The sequence below is a fragment of the Monopterus albus genome, unplaced genomic scaffold (assembly GCF_001952655.1).
Source record: "Monopterus albus unplaced genomic scaffold, M_albus_1.0 scaffold3.1, whole genome shotgun sequence".
NCBI lineage: Eukaryota > Metazoa > Chordata > Actinopteri > Synbranchiformes > Synbranchidae > Monopterus > Monopterus albus.
Genome location: NW_018127883.1, coordinates 2,399,017 through 2,414,357, shown reverse-complemented (window position 1 = coordinate 2,414,357; position 15,341 = coordinate 2,399,017). Strand labels below are relative to the sequence as shown.

General features: G+C 41.2%; 2 protein-coding genes across 4 annotated transcripts in view; both read left to right on the top strand.

Moving 5' to 3' along the window:
- Nucleotides 1-218: 218 nt before the first annotated feature.
- On the top strand, nt 219-5,134 carry sparcl2 (SPARC-like 2). 2 transcript variants are annotated; one of them, XM_020603461.1, is made up of 7 exons: nt 225-285; nt 1,880-1,987; nt 2,626-2,698; nt 3,317-3,428; nt 3,597-3,715; nt 3,791-3,945; nt 4,857-5,134. In XM_020603461.1, exons 2-7 carry the CDS (start codon nt 1,925-1,927, stop codon nt 5,025-5,027), a joined length of 693 nt encoding a protein of 230 aa, XP_020459117.1. In that variant the 5' UTR covers nt 225-285; nt 1,880-1,924; the 3' UTR covers nt 5,028-5,134. The 2 variants fall into 2 exon arrangements, 1 of the variants encoding a protein (XP_020459117.1); XR_002275206.1 differs by lacking the exon at nt 3,317-3,428 and having other exon boundaries at nt 219-285.
- A 5,583-nt stretch (nt 5,135-10,717) lies between these two features.
- The window catches only part of ndnfl (neuron-derived neurotrophic factor, like), an 8,731-nt gene continuing 4,107 nt past the window's right edge, over nt 10,718-15,341 (top strand). Inside the window, exons 1-2 of one of the 2 annotated variants that reach the window (XM_020596919.1) lie at nt 10,718-11,217; nt 13,710-13,962. In XM_020596919.1, coding sequence (XP_020452575.1) covers nt 13,784-13,962 — 179 coding nt within the window. In that variant the 5' untranslated portion in view covers nt 10,718-11,217; nt 13,710-13,783. Of the gene's footprint in view, nt 11,218-11,276; nt 11,321-13,709; nt 13,963-15,341 lie in introns of those variants that run through there. The other variant, XM_020596927.1, reaches the window with a different exon arrangement.

Below are 15,341 nucleotides of genomic sequence, written 5' to 3'. Positions count from 1 at the left end.
AGCAGAACAGGCGGCCACACGGTACAGGATGACTTCCCAAAGCAGCTGGTCATTCCGACATCCTCCTCCTGATTCCTGCAGGGCGGAGCGTGGAGATGTCAGCTGGGTCTCAAAGGCTGCCACTGCACGCTGTTTGTTTGTATTCTGGGGCTGTTTAGGGGCATTACACGTATGAAATGTGTCAATTGAATTCGTTTTTATTAGTTTCCATGTCTTGCGTCCTTCAGCTTGTACTGCAGCCCTCAGTGGGAAGTTAAAGGAGCGTGCACAGCTCAGAACAAAATAGTAAGAATATAGCCTGATTCTTTAATTAACGTGCATGTTTTACTAATTCATGTGTGTTTTCTCCTCAATTTAATATTCAGCCTAATGTTTCTACTGTGCAGCGAGAGCAGTTTGCTCAGGAAAATGCTTGTTCATTATATATTTTAACAGGAAAATGAGTCAGAAATCAACTTTAAAACCAAATGTGTCGCCGTTGTGGTATTCAAGGAAAAATAAAAACAGGCTTAAAGGTAGCTTGACTGGTTTAAAACACATGTTGTGATTCTAGCCATAGACAAACAGAATTTGTACCACCATGCAGTCCGACTGTTATTGACCATCACAACCAGTAGAGGGCGGTCTTTTCCATGTTATTGCCTTTGGCAGCTCATGTTTTCAGAGATGTCTTAGTTCCTCTACACATATTCCTTCTCTTTTACCTTTGTGTGTGTGTGTGTGTATGTGTGTATAAAACAAAAAGTCCAGCAACACTTGAAGTGTTCTGAGCAGATTTAATGGGAAAACCAACTCATTTCAGGATGAAGGTAGGTTCTACCAAAACACGTTGGCCTTCTCATTAAAGTTACTCAGAAGTTGCTGGACTTTATGTTTTTTCCTTGTCCGTGCACTTTGACAGTGGATGACCTTTCTGCTGTATCTGTGTCTGTGAGAGACAAAGAAATCTGATGAGAAAAAGTATGACCATAGGTTTTCTCTGACTTGTATATGTTTTTGTGCCAAATTAAGTGAAACACACCCCAGTTTCCAAAAAAAAAGCCTAGATCTCTCTTTCTCTTTTGCTCCCTCTCAATAAGTTCAGCTCTCCTGTAGCCATTTCACCAACGTTCAACTGCAGAGCGCAGATACCTGTGCACTCAGCTGCTATCAACAGGGAGCTAATGTGAAGGGAAGAGAGTCAGACAGACTGGGGAAAGCGGAGAGGAGGGGTTAGATAAGGCAAGAATGTAAAAATAGATGGATCAAATGAAAAGAAAAAATAAACTCTGCTGAAGAGTGTTTTAAAAAGAATGTACACTCACAGGAGCTGGTAAGACAGAGAGACAAAGGTATCTGGCAACAAGGAAACGAAGGAGAACACTAACAAGGGAATAAGAACAGACGGTAGGAGTGACAGAGATCCTGGTAAGATGTTTTTGAAGCAGTCAGAGGGGGATAGAGAATGACTCACTAATAACTTCCTCAACCAAAAGCTGAATGTCCTTTCCATGTAATTCAACCCAGAGTTTCCTCTGTGATGGAGTATTGTTTTTCTTGAGACTCAAAGTGCTGCGTTGTTTCCTGCTACATTATCTGAACGACTGGAAATAGAGCAATAGTTGGTAAATGATGCCAGAGAAGAAAGAAGGAAGAGGAATGAGAAAAATGCATCTACTAACAAAGCATGACCTCAGTACATTGATAGCCATTCAATGACATTTATTTTTCAGATCTTACTTCAAACATAATTACAAGGATGATGCTGCTGGAAAAAAGATACAGATATATATGGTATTTTTCTAGTGTCTTATACAGAGTCTCTTGTTCTGAGGTTTAATTACAACTACTGTATGTTTGCAAGGTCAAAGTGATTTAGTCTAGTATTTTCCTCTTGCAGGAAAATTTGTCATTTTGTTCTTGTAGTACATTGGAATACTCTACCATGAACCTGAGCTTGACCTTTGGCCTGTTTCTGCTCCTGAGTCTTTACACTCATACAGCCATGGTGAGTCGAACTTTGTGTGTGGCTTCTGTATTTGAATGCAGATATGATATATGTATTTAAAATGCAAACTGGTCGGGCACAAACTTTGAAATTAAGAATATTTCATGACCAAGGTTGCCATTGTTAATAAATGAATCAAGTGGAATATTTTTTGTATAACACAATCTCTCTTCACCTGTTCTGCTATAATGATCAGGATTAATTTGTGATACATGCTGAAGCATAATTCCTCCAGTATTCCAGGTCAGCATTGCGCCTGTTTCCCATTAGATCTGGGAAGATTTTGGAGGCAGATGTGGTCCTGGCACCAACTACAAAGTTTCTGGAAATATAAGTTTGGAATCATGCGTATGAAGGGAGAATGGATGTGACATAGAATGCATACCATTTTCAATGTGGTTCCATGCTATGTTGTTTAAATTATTTACAGTACACTGACATCATAAAGTTGGCTATTTGTGATGACCTGGGTAATAACAATAATAATAATTTGATCATAAACATCCTCACCTGCTTAATTCCAGTGATGAAAACAGAAATTATTGTCATGTGGGAACACATAACTTTGGTTTATGATCCAAACTATAGAGAGAGCGTTCAGAAAACGGTGCTCATGTATGTGTGTGTGTGTGGGTCAGGGAGGCAGAGCCCAGCGCAGACGGAGGCAAGCTGAGGAGAGCCTGAGACCATATATTGGCAGAGTAGAGCCAGGTAAGATTTTAATCTACAGAGAAGGAATAACGTTTGTTGACTGCATGTCAGTTATCTATCATATATAGACAGGATCAGTTCTGTTTATGGGTATTTGCTCTCATTCCAGTCCTAGATTAAAACAAGCTTCATGGGCAGCAAAAACATTTTTCCACAACAAATGATGAAAAACACATTGTATGTAGTCTGAGTCAGTAACAATTCAAGTTAAATGCACTGAAAACCATCAAACAGCAGATTCTCTTGAATATTTGACTAATAATTGGTTCAAAGATCTACCTCTTACTGTTTTGCCATTTTGGGTCATGTAAGTGCACAACATGCTGTTTTGGACTGAGAACTGAATGTAAAGCAATGACTAAAAATCCAGATGTTATCAAATTCATTGTCTTGCCATCATTCATTTACGTCTACCTTTTCATCTTCTAATGTTTTTCATCCATCACTCCATGGCATTTCATTATCTTAACTAGACCATTATGATGCATTTTTATGACCAAAACACCTTTAATCAGTCCAGGCCTGTGATTAAGTGGTCATGAGAACAAGGACAACACAGATATAAAACCAGAAAATAGAAAAACAATATAGTAAGAAATTTGTTTCTTTGTGTTTCAGAAAAGCTTTGTGAGCTGCTAAAATGCTATAGTCCAGTGGGATCTTGGTGCCAAGTAGTTCAGGAAAATGGAGTCCTTGTCCCAAAGTGTGTTTGTCCTCAGTCCTGTCCATGGTAAACACCTCTGGACCCACCAACAGTCCATTTGTGATTTTGATATTTGTCTCATTTTGACACATGTATTCTTTTCTTTATCTAAAATTCATTATTCACAGTATTTGGATTTGTAAACTCAAAGAAAACTAACAAAATGTTTTCATGTGGGCACTGGCTCGTAATCAGGCAGAGGGCGCCAGTGTGCAGCGTTCTAGGAAAGACCTATGGGAATGAGTGTTTGCTGCATAAAGAAGCCTGCAGAAAGAAACGCCACACCGGACTGGCTCATACAGGACCCTGTCTGGGTAAACACACACAGAATTAGACACAATTCCCACTGTGCACTGCAGCCTTCCAAATCTGTTATTCCTCTTGATTAGTCCAAAAGGCCAAATGCACTGAAGAGGAATTAGGCCAATTTCCATATCGTCTCCTGGACTGGTTTCTGCTTGTGAGTCGAATGGGGGAGTCCTATGCACCTGCTGCCCTGGCCCAGAGCTGCCTTAGCCATGCCCAGAGGACACAACTGGCACAGGTAGCTGAGCGTTTAAGCCTAAACTCATCGTGGTGCAGTAAACATAATTTATGGTCTACAATGACCTCAGCTGATGAGGATGCATATGAAATCAATAACCACAACAAAATGTAGGCCCTAATGCTGAAGAAACTGTAGCCAGAAGAAAACATACCAAAGGATCACTTTCACTGCCAGAGTAACTGAACACTGCACATGAAGTTGTTTCTGACACCAGACACCATCATTGTGCCAGTACACAAACTGTGCTTCATGGATTGTCGGGACGGAAATCAATATTAACAACCTACTGCAAGTGGCAAGTTCTTGTGTTGCTTGTGGTGTGGTCATCCACAGAATGAGACAGGGGCTTTCAAGAGCATCATTTATAAATAGGATTTGGTCAATAATCACTAAATTATTCACTAAGATGGTGAAGAGCGGAATAACTTTATATCTCCATGGCCTCAAATGAATTAAAAGAAAAGTCTTGCATTATTTTGATGTGACGTCATAATGTCATTAGTTTTGCACGTAACAGTCCATTCATTAGGAGATATCATCTGGAAACCAGGAATACTTTGCAACACTCCATGTTGTATGTAGATATTAAGACATTTCACTAAAGAAGTGAAAACGTTGACCTGACAATGATGCTGGATGAAAAAAATCAGATAATACACCAATGTCATTATTATTCATGGGGAACTTGGATGTACAAAATTTCATGGAAATTCATCCAATAGTTGTTAAGATATTTCATTATGGACCAAAGCAGTGGAACAAATGACAGACCAAACAAGTTTATTTAGTTTATTGTGAAATTAAAGAAATGGTGCAAACAATGATACGCTGAACATTTAGCTTGTTTTCCAGCATTATTATTGTTAAAATTAATATTATTTTAATCTCTCCCTCCTATGTTTTTATAGCAAAGATTTACCTTACTGGACAAGAATAAAGACGGCAAATTGAGCCGCAGGGACCTGAGGAAGCTGCATTACAAGAGGATGCCACTGGAGCACTGTGCTACACCTTTCTTTCAGTCAGTCCCACCAGAAGCAGCTAATGCTCCATGCAGGGCTGCCTCAGAGATCAAATAACAGAAACAAATTACCTGAATATTTGTTCAGTTTAATCTAATATGAATTAATCTAGTACTGGCTTGTTTTTAATAAAAAAAATTCAGAAGTACATAAAATGTATATTACACACATATATTACCTAGAGGCCCCTGATTCACTTTGCATGTAATTGCATTTGAGAAATTTATGATTACATGGATGAATTGATGAGAGGTAACATACCATAAGGTGGCTGAGTGGCCAGTATGGTATGGCCACTGTTGCTCATCATGTTCACATCACCATCCCCTCATGTCACACAAAGGTTCATAATGTGAACCTTCTGTCTCTTGCAATATGTTATTTTTCAGCTAATTACTGAAACAGCAAGGGTTAAAAATGTCACACTGCGATGCATTTCGCCCCCACGCTGTAACCAAGTTGCACCTCCCACCATGCTGTTCTCTCTGCACGCCATCTACCCATTCATCCTCCATGCCAGTCCTTGCTCCTGTGGCCTCCAATCTCATGGCCACACCATCTCTCATCATCATACTCCTCCTCCATGTTGTAGCACTTTGTCTCCCCTTCTATGCTTCCTAAGTCCCTTTCATCTCTCTTTCAAATAGATGCATCCTCCTTCTCTGTCAATCCCTCCTTTGTTTTCACTTTTCTGTCATTCTTTCATCCTTCCATCTCTCCCCCTTTCTCCACTATCTCTACTCAAACCCAACCCCCCATTTATCTGCCAGTCTGAAATGACAGGTTTTGTGGGAGTAGGGCTGGCTGTGTCAATGTCAAGCCATTCCTCGCAATGATAATGTTTATTACCCACTGTGTCTCCCGCTGCCTGTGGATTAACACAAACTGAGGAAGTACCCTGCTGCAGGGTGAACTGCAAGCCAGTGGATGCTGAAGTGCCCCAGTGCAGTTGGTTCTATGTTTTTATATCATAACTTTTCATACCGTTCTATGTCTTTATACCATCTGACTGTCTGTGTATATATAAAAGCATGTCATTTGCATGAGATTTTTGGAGGATGAATAAATGCATGTGTTTCTCTAATTGCTTCATTTTTATGCCGGTTTCATGTTGTGAGATCACTATATATTTAACTGTGTGTGTTTTCAGGTCATGTGACTATAACAGGAACAGGAAGGTGACCCTGCGAGAGTGGACAACCTGTCTAGTGGATCGCTCTGAGACCTGGTTCTACCATTTCATGTGTTAGTCAAAACCTTTGTCCGGTGTTGCTGTAATTTCACATAGTCACAGACAGAAGCTGACAACTGTTAGAGATTACTTACAGTGAATCCACTTGGTTCCATTGTACTCAAAAGCCCTCAGAGTTTTTAGAATATTCTTGTCTACTGTACTTTTAATTTTTCAAAGGCCATTCCAAAACAAACCAGTTTTTTTTTTGTTTTATCCACAGCAATGAGGATGGGTTCCCGCAAGCTGTGTCCTACAACCAAAGAGATAACACTTCCGTGAACTCTTGCGTCTCCTTTGAATTGTAAAGAACTAAATGAAGGCATACACACACACACACACACACACACTGTTCACTCATCTGACCAGTCACTCATCTCACTCTGTATTGCAGCGTGTAATACAATGATTTATTTCATCATCAAATCTGAAAGTTTACTGGTTGTCTGTGCATTCATGTGTGTGCTCAAATGGGACAAATACACAACTGGATGGCCTGACTGCCAGCCCTGCTCATTACATTCACTGACATTTGAACATTTATGTTGTAAAAGAGCAAAGACAATAGCCAGTATCTAGTACCAAATTGCATGGCATGCTTTGAATAACTAATTAAAGTGATGGAAGACGGCAGTGCAGAGAGACAGCCTGGTGTACAGGGAATGACAAACTAGATGGGAAATAAAGATAAAGAAAAAAAGAAGTGCTTAGTATGAGATGACGTGACCAGAGAACAGACAAGGAGATAATAAAGTGGGTGAAGGGAAGAAGTAGAGCAAAGTGTCATAATGCACTGGAGGAGAGCGAGGGAGGGAAAGACTTAAGCAGAGTGACTGAAAGAAGAAGAGAGAAGTGCAAAGTGTCTGTGAAGGATGGGAGGAGGTAATGCACTGTAAATGGGAGTTGAGAGTAATGGAGTAATGCATATAAAATGGATCAGAAATGAGGGAAAGACTGAGAACAGAGAGTGAGGGGGGGAAGGGATGGCTGAGGAAGCGGGAGGAAATGCAAAAGAAAAGGTTTTGATGCTGCAAAACATTTCCCTTACAGCCAGCGCTGCAAATAACTTCTCAAAGCAGGAAACACTTGACCTTTGTCACGGTTTTAAAAAACTTCCATAATGTAGTCTTGCTGACTTTCTGTATGTACGCATGCATATAATACAAGCTGCTCTAAAAACTGTTGGTGCATTTTGTTTGTTTGCCTCTGTTTTGTGCATGAGTTTCTGTGTGGTTGTGGTTATTTGAGTTGGTACTACAAGATCAATAGCAGGATGTGTGTGTGTGTGGCCTGGGGTGGGTTTGTTGGTATGACTGGTTTCTCTGGACTAATTAGCCTTCAAATTTACCATGCCTGAAGGATGAGACGGGAGAAAGAAGGACAATGGAAAAGAAGAAGATGAAGAGGAGAGGGAGAGAAAATTCAGTATTCAGTATGAGATGCAGACTCAGACAAACAAGAACTGTGGACTGCTGGCTCTACATGTTGTGTAAAAAGAAAGTGCAGCATCATAAATATCAAAAAAAGATGTTTTCATTCCATCAGATTTTTACTCAAACCTTTTGACAAAGTGGGGTGAATCACTGGAGGGCTGCATTCTGTCTTGGTGTATGGAGTGAAAAACAGGTCTAAACTGGGAGAAAAAGGAAAACAGGCATGAAGAAAGAACAAAAGCAAAGAGATGAGCTGATCTGACTTGAGATGAAACTGTATTTGCTAATGATGAGTGACCTACGGAACAGCTAGCTGTTGGTCCTGTAAGTCCTTCGCACCACTACCTCCATCAATAGACATCTCCCTTCCTGCCAAAGGACTAGTCCCTTTATCTGGGGGGGTAAATAAATAAACAGTAAAATGAGTTGTTGGGGCCACCCCTGGAGGTCCAACATAGCCTACACACCTCCTCCTCCTCCTCCTCCTCCTGACCGCTGTTCTTTCTTTGTGTGTTTTCATACCCCCCCTCTTCTGTGCTAATATATTCTCTCTCATTTCCTCTGGACCACCATCTCCTTCTTCCATCCCCCCATCCAAACACAGAGAGGGCAGTTGTAGACTGAGCCACCTAATCCTACTTTACCTTCCCGTCACACACGCCCGCACTCATGTGCCGTTCACCTCCACTCCTACTGTCTTTACCCCTCTGTCACACCCCATTTGGATATTAGGGGAGATATCTCTTTGCCACCCACCTTTCTAACCTTGTCCTCTCCCTTCCTCCTCCTTCTCCTTTGGGTGCTGATCACTGATCTTATCTGTGATGGCTTGCTTGCATCTCTCTCTCTCTCTCTCTTTCTCCATCATACACATTTACACACAAACTCCCAAGAGTCTCTGACAGCACAAGAGCAGATGGGAGGCTGGTGATGATACGTTGTTAAAAATAAAGATTCCTGTTAACCCGTTGTCAGCTAGCACACCCTCTCCCCCTCGTGTCCCCCATTTCATCTTCTCTCTCTCTGTCTGTCTCTCGCTATCACTTTCTCTTACCGTCAATCCCTGTGTCTTGCTTTGTTTTTACCACGCCGTGTCTTTGTAAACTAGTACTTAGTACAACAGCCAACTAACTGTGGCACTGAAAGCAGGCAGCCCGAGCCTCCCCCAACCCTCTCCCCGACCCTCAGAACATAATATTTAATACATGGTTGTCATAAACATGACCCTCTGCATTATGTATGGCTTGTAAGCACACATCAATAATAGATGAAAAGGCCAGTTTTGCAGTTTCTTTTCATGCAATTAGGCCAAATAAAATTTTTACTTTCGCTTTCTGTCGCTTTCTCTGCAGATGGAGTTTGTCCGGTGACTGGGTGTCAATAAATTATTAAATTGCAGCACAAGGGGATGGGGGCTGTGGGATCAAAAGAAATATTCAGGCCAGTCACGATGGCGCTGAAACAGAGAGAGGATGTGTTTGTTAGAGCTTGTGAGTGTGTGTCACTCAGGCCTGTGCATCAGTTTCTGGTCTGACAAATGTCCAACAGATGTCTAAAGTATGAAAACAGACAACAACATGATTCTTAAATCAAAATTTTCCAAAAATAGCATAAGAGTTGTTGTAGTGCAACTCATACACAAAGTTGTACGTGTGTTGTAATCCCTCTAAGGTTAATCACCATCCAATCTCCAAGAGCAGCTGTCGTGTCGTGCTCTGTCAGACTGTCAACTTTCAGAACTTCTTAGAGACTGTGAAGTGGGCCACCTAATGGAGAGTGATACAGAGAGGACGGCTGGCGGCTTTTAAAGAAAGAACAAATGGTCTTCAGTGAAAAAAAGTTGTGGCCACTGAAGTGATATATTTATTAATAGCGCTCATGTGCCACATTTTTTTACTCCTCTTTGAAGTGATGCTGCAGGCAGAGACGGGCAGACTGAGAAAGAAGGTCTCTAAGATTTTAGCCTGTGCTCAGACAATATTCCCTCTGGGTGGAGTGGGTCCCATTCAGAGCAACCTCAATAGCTCTACACTGAAGTACCCAGTGAATGAGTGAAAAAAGGCCCCATCACAGAATGGAAAAGAGAGAGTTAGTACACAATGTGGCAGGCCTCCTTCATTTTCCTGATGATATTGATTAAAGAGCTCAGGAGAGAGAGCGCAGTACATGAGGCCCACTGCTGTGTGGACATGAGAGGGCTGGGTGTGGTTGGAGAGCCACTGATATGAATGCCAGCCCTCCAAGAGCTACTCTTGACCTATTGATGCAGGACATAAAGCCTTCAGTATGGCTGTCCTAAACGCAACAATTTTCTCTAACTTCAGCAAGACTGAAACCAAGGCTATAAATGCTTAGATGAGAAAACTAATGTATTCCTTTAAATAGCAAGAATGTGTTCAATTAGTCTAGCATTAGATATTAAGAAGCTGATTTGTACATAAGAATTTAACTGCTTAAAGGGATGGAGTAGCAGACATTTTATTTTCTAACCTGTCCAGTAACTGAGATGGTAATACCAGTAAAAATGTGCAGTTATTTATTTGCTACTCAATTCATTATGTATGGTTTTTTCCTTTGAAGCGTGAAGTCAAAGTGAGCCTCACATTCAAAACTACTGTCATATTTTCTGAATTTAAATCCAAACAACACCTTAAAATCCAGTGAAACAGTGATCCAGTAAATCACTTATCCCAATTTAATGGCTGAAACTGCACACATAGTGTAATTTGAAATGGTAAATGATATTTAAAACCTATATATGAGCTCTGACTAGCATAAGGATGATGAGATGTTCCTTTAGAGACAGTCTAAGCACATGAATGAACTAGCGATAAGGACACAAAGACAGTGTAACCTCCAACATGAAGTCCTCTGATATAGATGTTATCAAACTAGCCTTAGAATGGTTCATGTATTTAACTTTTTCAGCACCTCCCCATTCCCTAATGCTCTTCCTGACAACACATACACATACTCACCCTGTTTCTCTCTCCCTCTCCTCATCACCACCCCCATTCAGCGACCTCACCATCAGCCCCCTCGCACTCACCCACTCGCTCCCTCACTCTCAGATTGCACGTACAGATATACAAACACACACAATCACACATGAGCCCATTTGAATTGCAAGTGAGCTCTGTGCACTACCAGAGGAGGTAAACAGAAGGAACAAGTGAAAAGAACTGGAGGTGGAAAAGCAGAAGAAGGGGATAGAGGCTTCATTGACCGGATGACATTGACACAGTGTTTAGCAGGACAAGCCTCCACGTGTGAAGGACTGAGAAATAAAGAGAAAGAGTGAGGAGAATACTTGGGAGCCTTGCACCACACCAGGGCACATAGGAGCTGGGACAGCCCTGAAGGGACACCTTTGCTCTGAAGAAACATCACCTTGAGTAGGGAGCGAGCAGCACCCCATGAGAGAGGGAGTCAGTGGAACACCCAACAACAACCTGCTGTCGCTCCTCCTCTCCTCGCAACCGGATCTCATCCCTTCTCCTCCTCCTCCATCCTCACTCCCTCTCTCATTTGATCCCATCCCTCACTCCCTGTGCCGGAGAGGGAGAGTGTGCACTGAGAGAAGGTAAGGGGGGATACATGTTTGCATGTTGTTGTCCTTGCAGAGCATGTGTGAATGTGTGTGTGAATGTGTGAGTGCATCAGCATCTCAAATTTCAACTGGATGTGTAAGTCAGCAACTTCTTTCTTTAGATCAGCTCCTTTTGATTGAGAGTGTGTCTCTGGGGGGTTTTTGAAAAGTGGAGACAGATACAGGGCACTTTTCATTTGTTGCAGGTTGCTTTTCATCTTGACAGCATCACATTTTGCATGTTTAAAGGCTGTGTTAATCTGTTATTCGTGTAATTTATTGATCACTATATCTGTCTTTTCTCTGTTGTTATATGACACAAAAGTATGACTGTGGAGTGAGACAGTGATCACAAAATGAGCACAATTAAAGTATGTGTCAAGAAAGGGAATGATACTGTAGGAAAGTGTGCGAGAGAGAAAGAATATGAGATGCTAGTTCAAGGGGACAATGAGAGTAAGTAGAAAGCTTAATATATGTGAATGTACATGCAGTGTGGAAGAAAATCAGCTATAAAATTCTATCAAAATCCATGGTCATTGCATGTTACCCCGTCATCATCTCCTCAGCCCCCACTATGAACCATAGGCCAGTCTTTTGCTCACAGTAGTTTGGGGGGACAACGGATCCTGCAGGGACCACACCATGCCATTTAATCTGTCCCTACCCTCCGATAACGGAAGGCAGATGGTCCTGCCAATGCACAGGGAGATAGAAGATAGCTAAGACAATGTGCAGACAGATAGGGCATAGCACTCAATCTGTACCTCTGAAAGTGAGTCTGCATCAACTTCGAAATAAGGGGATCATCAAATGAAATGAAAAACAGACAGAAAAAGACAGAGAGAGAAAAAGCAGAGCAGGGCTGAAGTGTCTTTACTTAAAACCCACACACTCTCCAGAATAAATACAGTCAATTGACAGCCTGGGATAAATATAATGGACATAAGAAACAAATCTAAAAGAAAAAACAGCTGAACAACCATCAAAGTCACGAGCTCCTGTGTTTAAAGGGGAGTGTGTATTTATTTATAGATGGTGGTAGTTAAGTTCACTAAGCTCCCTCTCGCTGTAGGACCCAGCCTTTTTTCCTTATGAAAATTCAATTGGCCATATTTGCTGAGGAGACGTATGCATATTTTATCAGTGGGTGCGTTTTGATGAAACAAGCCCGCCAAGCATTTTTTGTGCCTTCATCTTTATCAAGATTGAATGAGGGGGAGTGTGAGAGGGGCTGTGAGGCTGTGCAGCCGTCTGGTAATATGTGACACATTAGAACTCATTCGACACGGAGACTAAAGTAAACACCAATCAGCTTCATGTGTTTGGCTAAAACATCAAAACAAATTCATAGCAATCTTATTGCTTCATGTGTTTGGCTAAAATATCAAAACAAATTCATTGCAATCTTATTGTATGGCAATGATGTTTTTTCCAACCCTAACTTTTCCAGTCACTCTTTCTCCTGTTTTCTTCTCTCTGTCTCCTTCCCTCTAATTACTCTGGGATTCAACATCCTCCTCTTATGTCTTTCAGTTAAAGCTTTATGGGTTGTTCACTCCTGTCTCTCTAAGGAAGGATAATGAGCAGGCGCCTCTGTGTGACTTTGTAGCTGTGTGACGGTTTGTGAGTTTGCATCTCAGAGTGTCCCGGGGCTCAAAGACTCAGATGTACCTTCTGTATCCGCCTCCATAGTTTCACTGTGATTGTCATCTGATCTACAGGGCACAGCACTGACATAATACACCTTGTTAGAGGAAGGCGGGGAATCTGTCTGTGAAGACTGTGTGACTTTGAATGAATGTGTTTTCTCTGGGGGGGGCACTGAAACCTGTAATCATCCTATCTACCCTCACAAAATCACAACCACACATACAGTCACACACCTATGTACAAATTTCTTTAAAGAAATAAAAGACGGGATGAAAGAGAGATACAGAAAAGTCTGATACAAGTCCATCTTGTTAGGCATTGCATTTGTCTATGCTGATTAGATTTGACTGTCTAAGAGCACCTTCAGGTATCTGTGCACATCTCTCCACATCAGTATGGTGTCACTTTCTCCTAATAAAAGAGCACTAATACCATAACGAAAGATGTTTGGAGAACAGACCCATTTGAACTCCTCAACTAAAAATAGAAATGCTGATGTAAATGCATTGAATTAAGAGTGATATTAGCAACCCACTTCATGCTGAAAAGTGGTGCATTGGGGGATTTTTTAATAGTGAGTGTCAAGCTGTGCTACACACACATCCCAATGTAATATAGCATGGCAATTTCTTTCCCCCTGCATGAATAATTCTGTCTGAATAGGACAGGATGTTTCGTCATATCAATGAATCATCAGCCGCTCGAGCTCTTTAGTGCCTATGTGAATGGTACAGTAGAAATTTAAAATGTGTTAGAGTGCCTTACTGTGCATGTGTGTGTCTGTGTGATGGGCTCTGGTTGATGTTCTTGACCTTTTCACCATGCATTTTTAGAGCCTGGGAGATATCCAAGACTGGGTGACTGGGGAAAGTCAAAGGCAGAAGAAGACAGAGGGCAAGAATCAGTGATGGCACTAATGTCCCAGTCCTGGTGTCTTGGTGCAGCTTTGGTGCTGTTTTGTGGGTCTTCATGGCCTCAGGTGCGTTCGGCTTTGGCACCAGAGAATGAGGTGCCACTTCGCCCCACTACATGGTTACCAGAAGGAAAACTCACCTCTATAACTCTCCCCAAAGGACGAACTCGCAGGTAAGGTTACACACAGGATGGGGAAAAGGTAAGAAGCAATCCGGTACTCATGCATGCAGACACCCTACAATATATAATCTACAATGATATAAAACACAGAAAAAAACTTGATCCAGCTAATGTATGCCATCTATATAACAGTGTCCAACTAAATGTAGCCTACAGTTTAAATGTGCATGTACTGTATCATCTAAAAAGAGACTTGACATTAACTTGAAAATGTCATCAAGAAGCCACATGTATTTTAATGGAAAGGAGAAGATTTTTCCAACAGAACAATTAAACTTTTTTCTCTTCTGAAACAAGTTGAATTCTTGGTCTACAGTAAATAACATTTTAACACTAATCACCACACTAAATAATTCTTTAACAAAAAGAGTGAAGTGTTTTTTTTGCAGTGGCAGATGAATGGATAAATCCTGAGGTCTGCTCATCAGATCTGCCCTTGTTCAAGTTTCAGTAACAAGTCACCAGCCATCCTCCAAACACCTTTATGGATACAGCAGCAGCACCACTGTAGAGAGAGCAAGAGGAAGTGGAGCCCATTTGGCCTGATCCCTACACACCAGTACCAGTGTTTGCTTTCAGAAACTAGAGGCTAAAAATTATGAAATGCATCTCCCGGTATGCCACAGTCTGTCCACCAGTGCACTCATGCAGGACCACATGGCAAATAATGGAGAGAAAACACTGATTCAGAAATTAATCACTCAGTTAAATAAGCTGCAAAACGCCCTTGAGAATGACAGTGTCGCACATCTGTTAGGAAACATCTGCCATCTGCACAGAATCATGACTAATGTTGTTTGTAAGAAGAATAAATATTTATTAACAAAACCCTGTGCAGTCGCTTAATTTTTATAAAGGGTGATAGAGAAATGACATTTTACACAACAAATTTCTTCTATTCAGGGCTTTTTGTGGTTTGTGTGTCTTTGCTTGTGTGGTAAACAGCTTAACCACTGACTTAAAAGACAAAAACAGTCATTGTTTCAATTAAAATATGGCCAGACCACCACAACATGAATGTTAAATGTCCTTTAATTGTCACTCATCTGCCATCTAATATTCAAATCTCTTAGAAAAGACCCAGTAACGCTGACCTTAAAACATCTGATCCCAGTAAGGGAGGTAATAGTTTCTATTCTGTGCACAATCCTTCATAGATAAAACACAAAGGCAGAGATCCATCTGAAAATGTCAGTGCAGCCATATCATCTGATTTCCAGGTCACCTCTCCTGATCTGCTATTAAACATGTGGGCAAATGGAAAGACAACAATTAGGGAATATTTGAAATAGCTGCAACAATGAAATTGTCAAGCTTCAGGAAAGAAAATATACCCAGCCCTGCACATCATCCAACAAAATGAAAGAGTG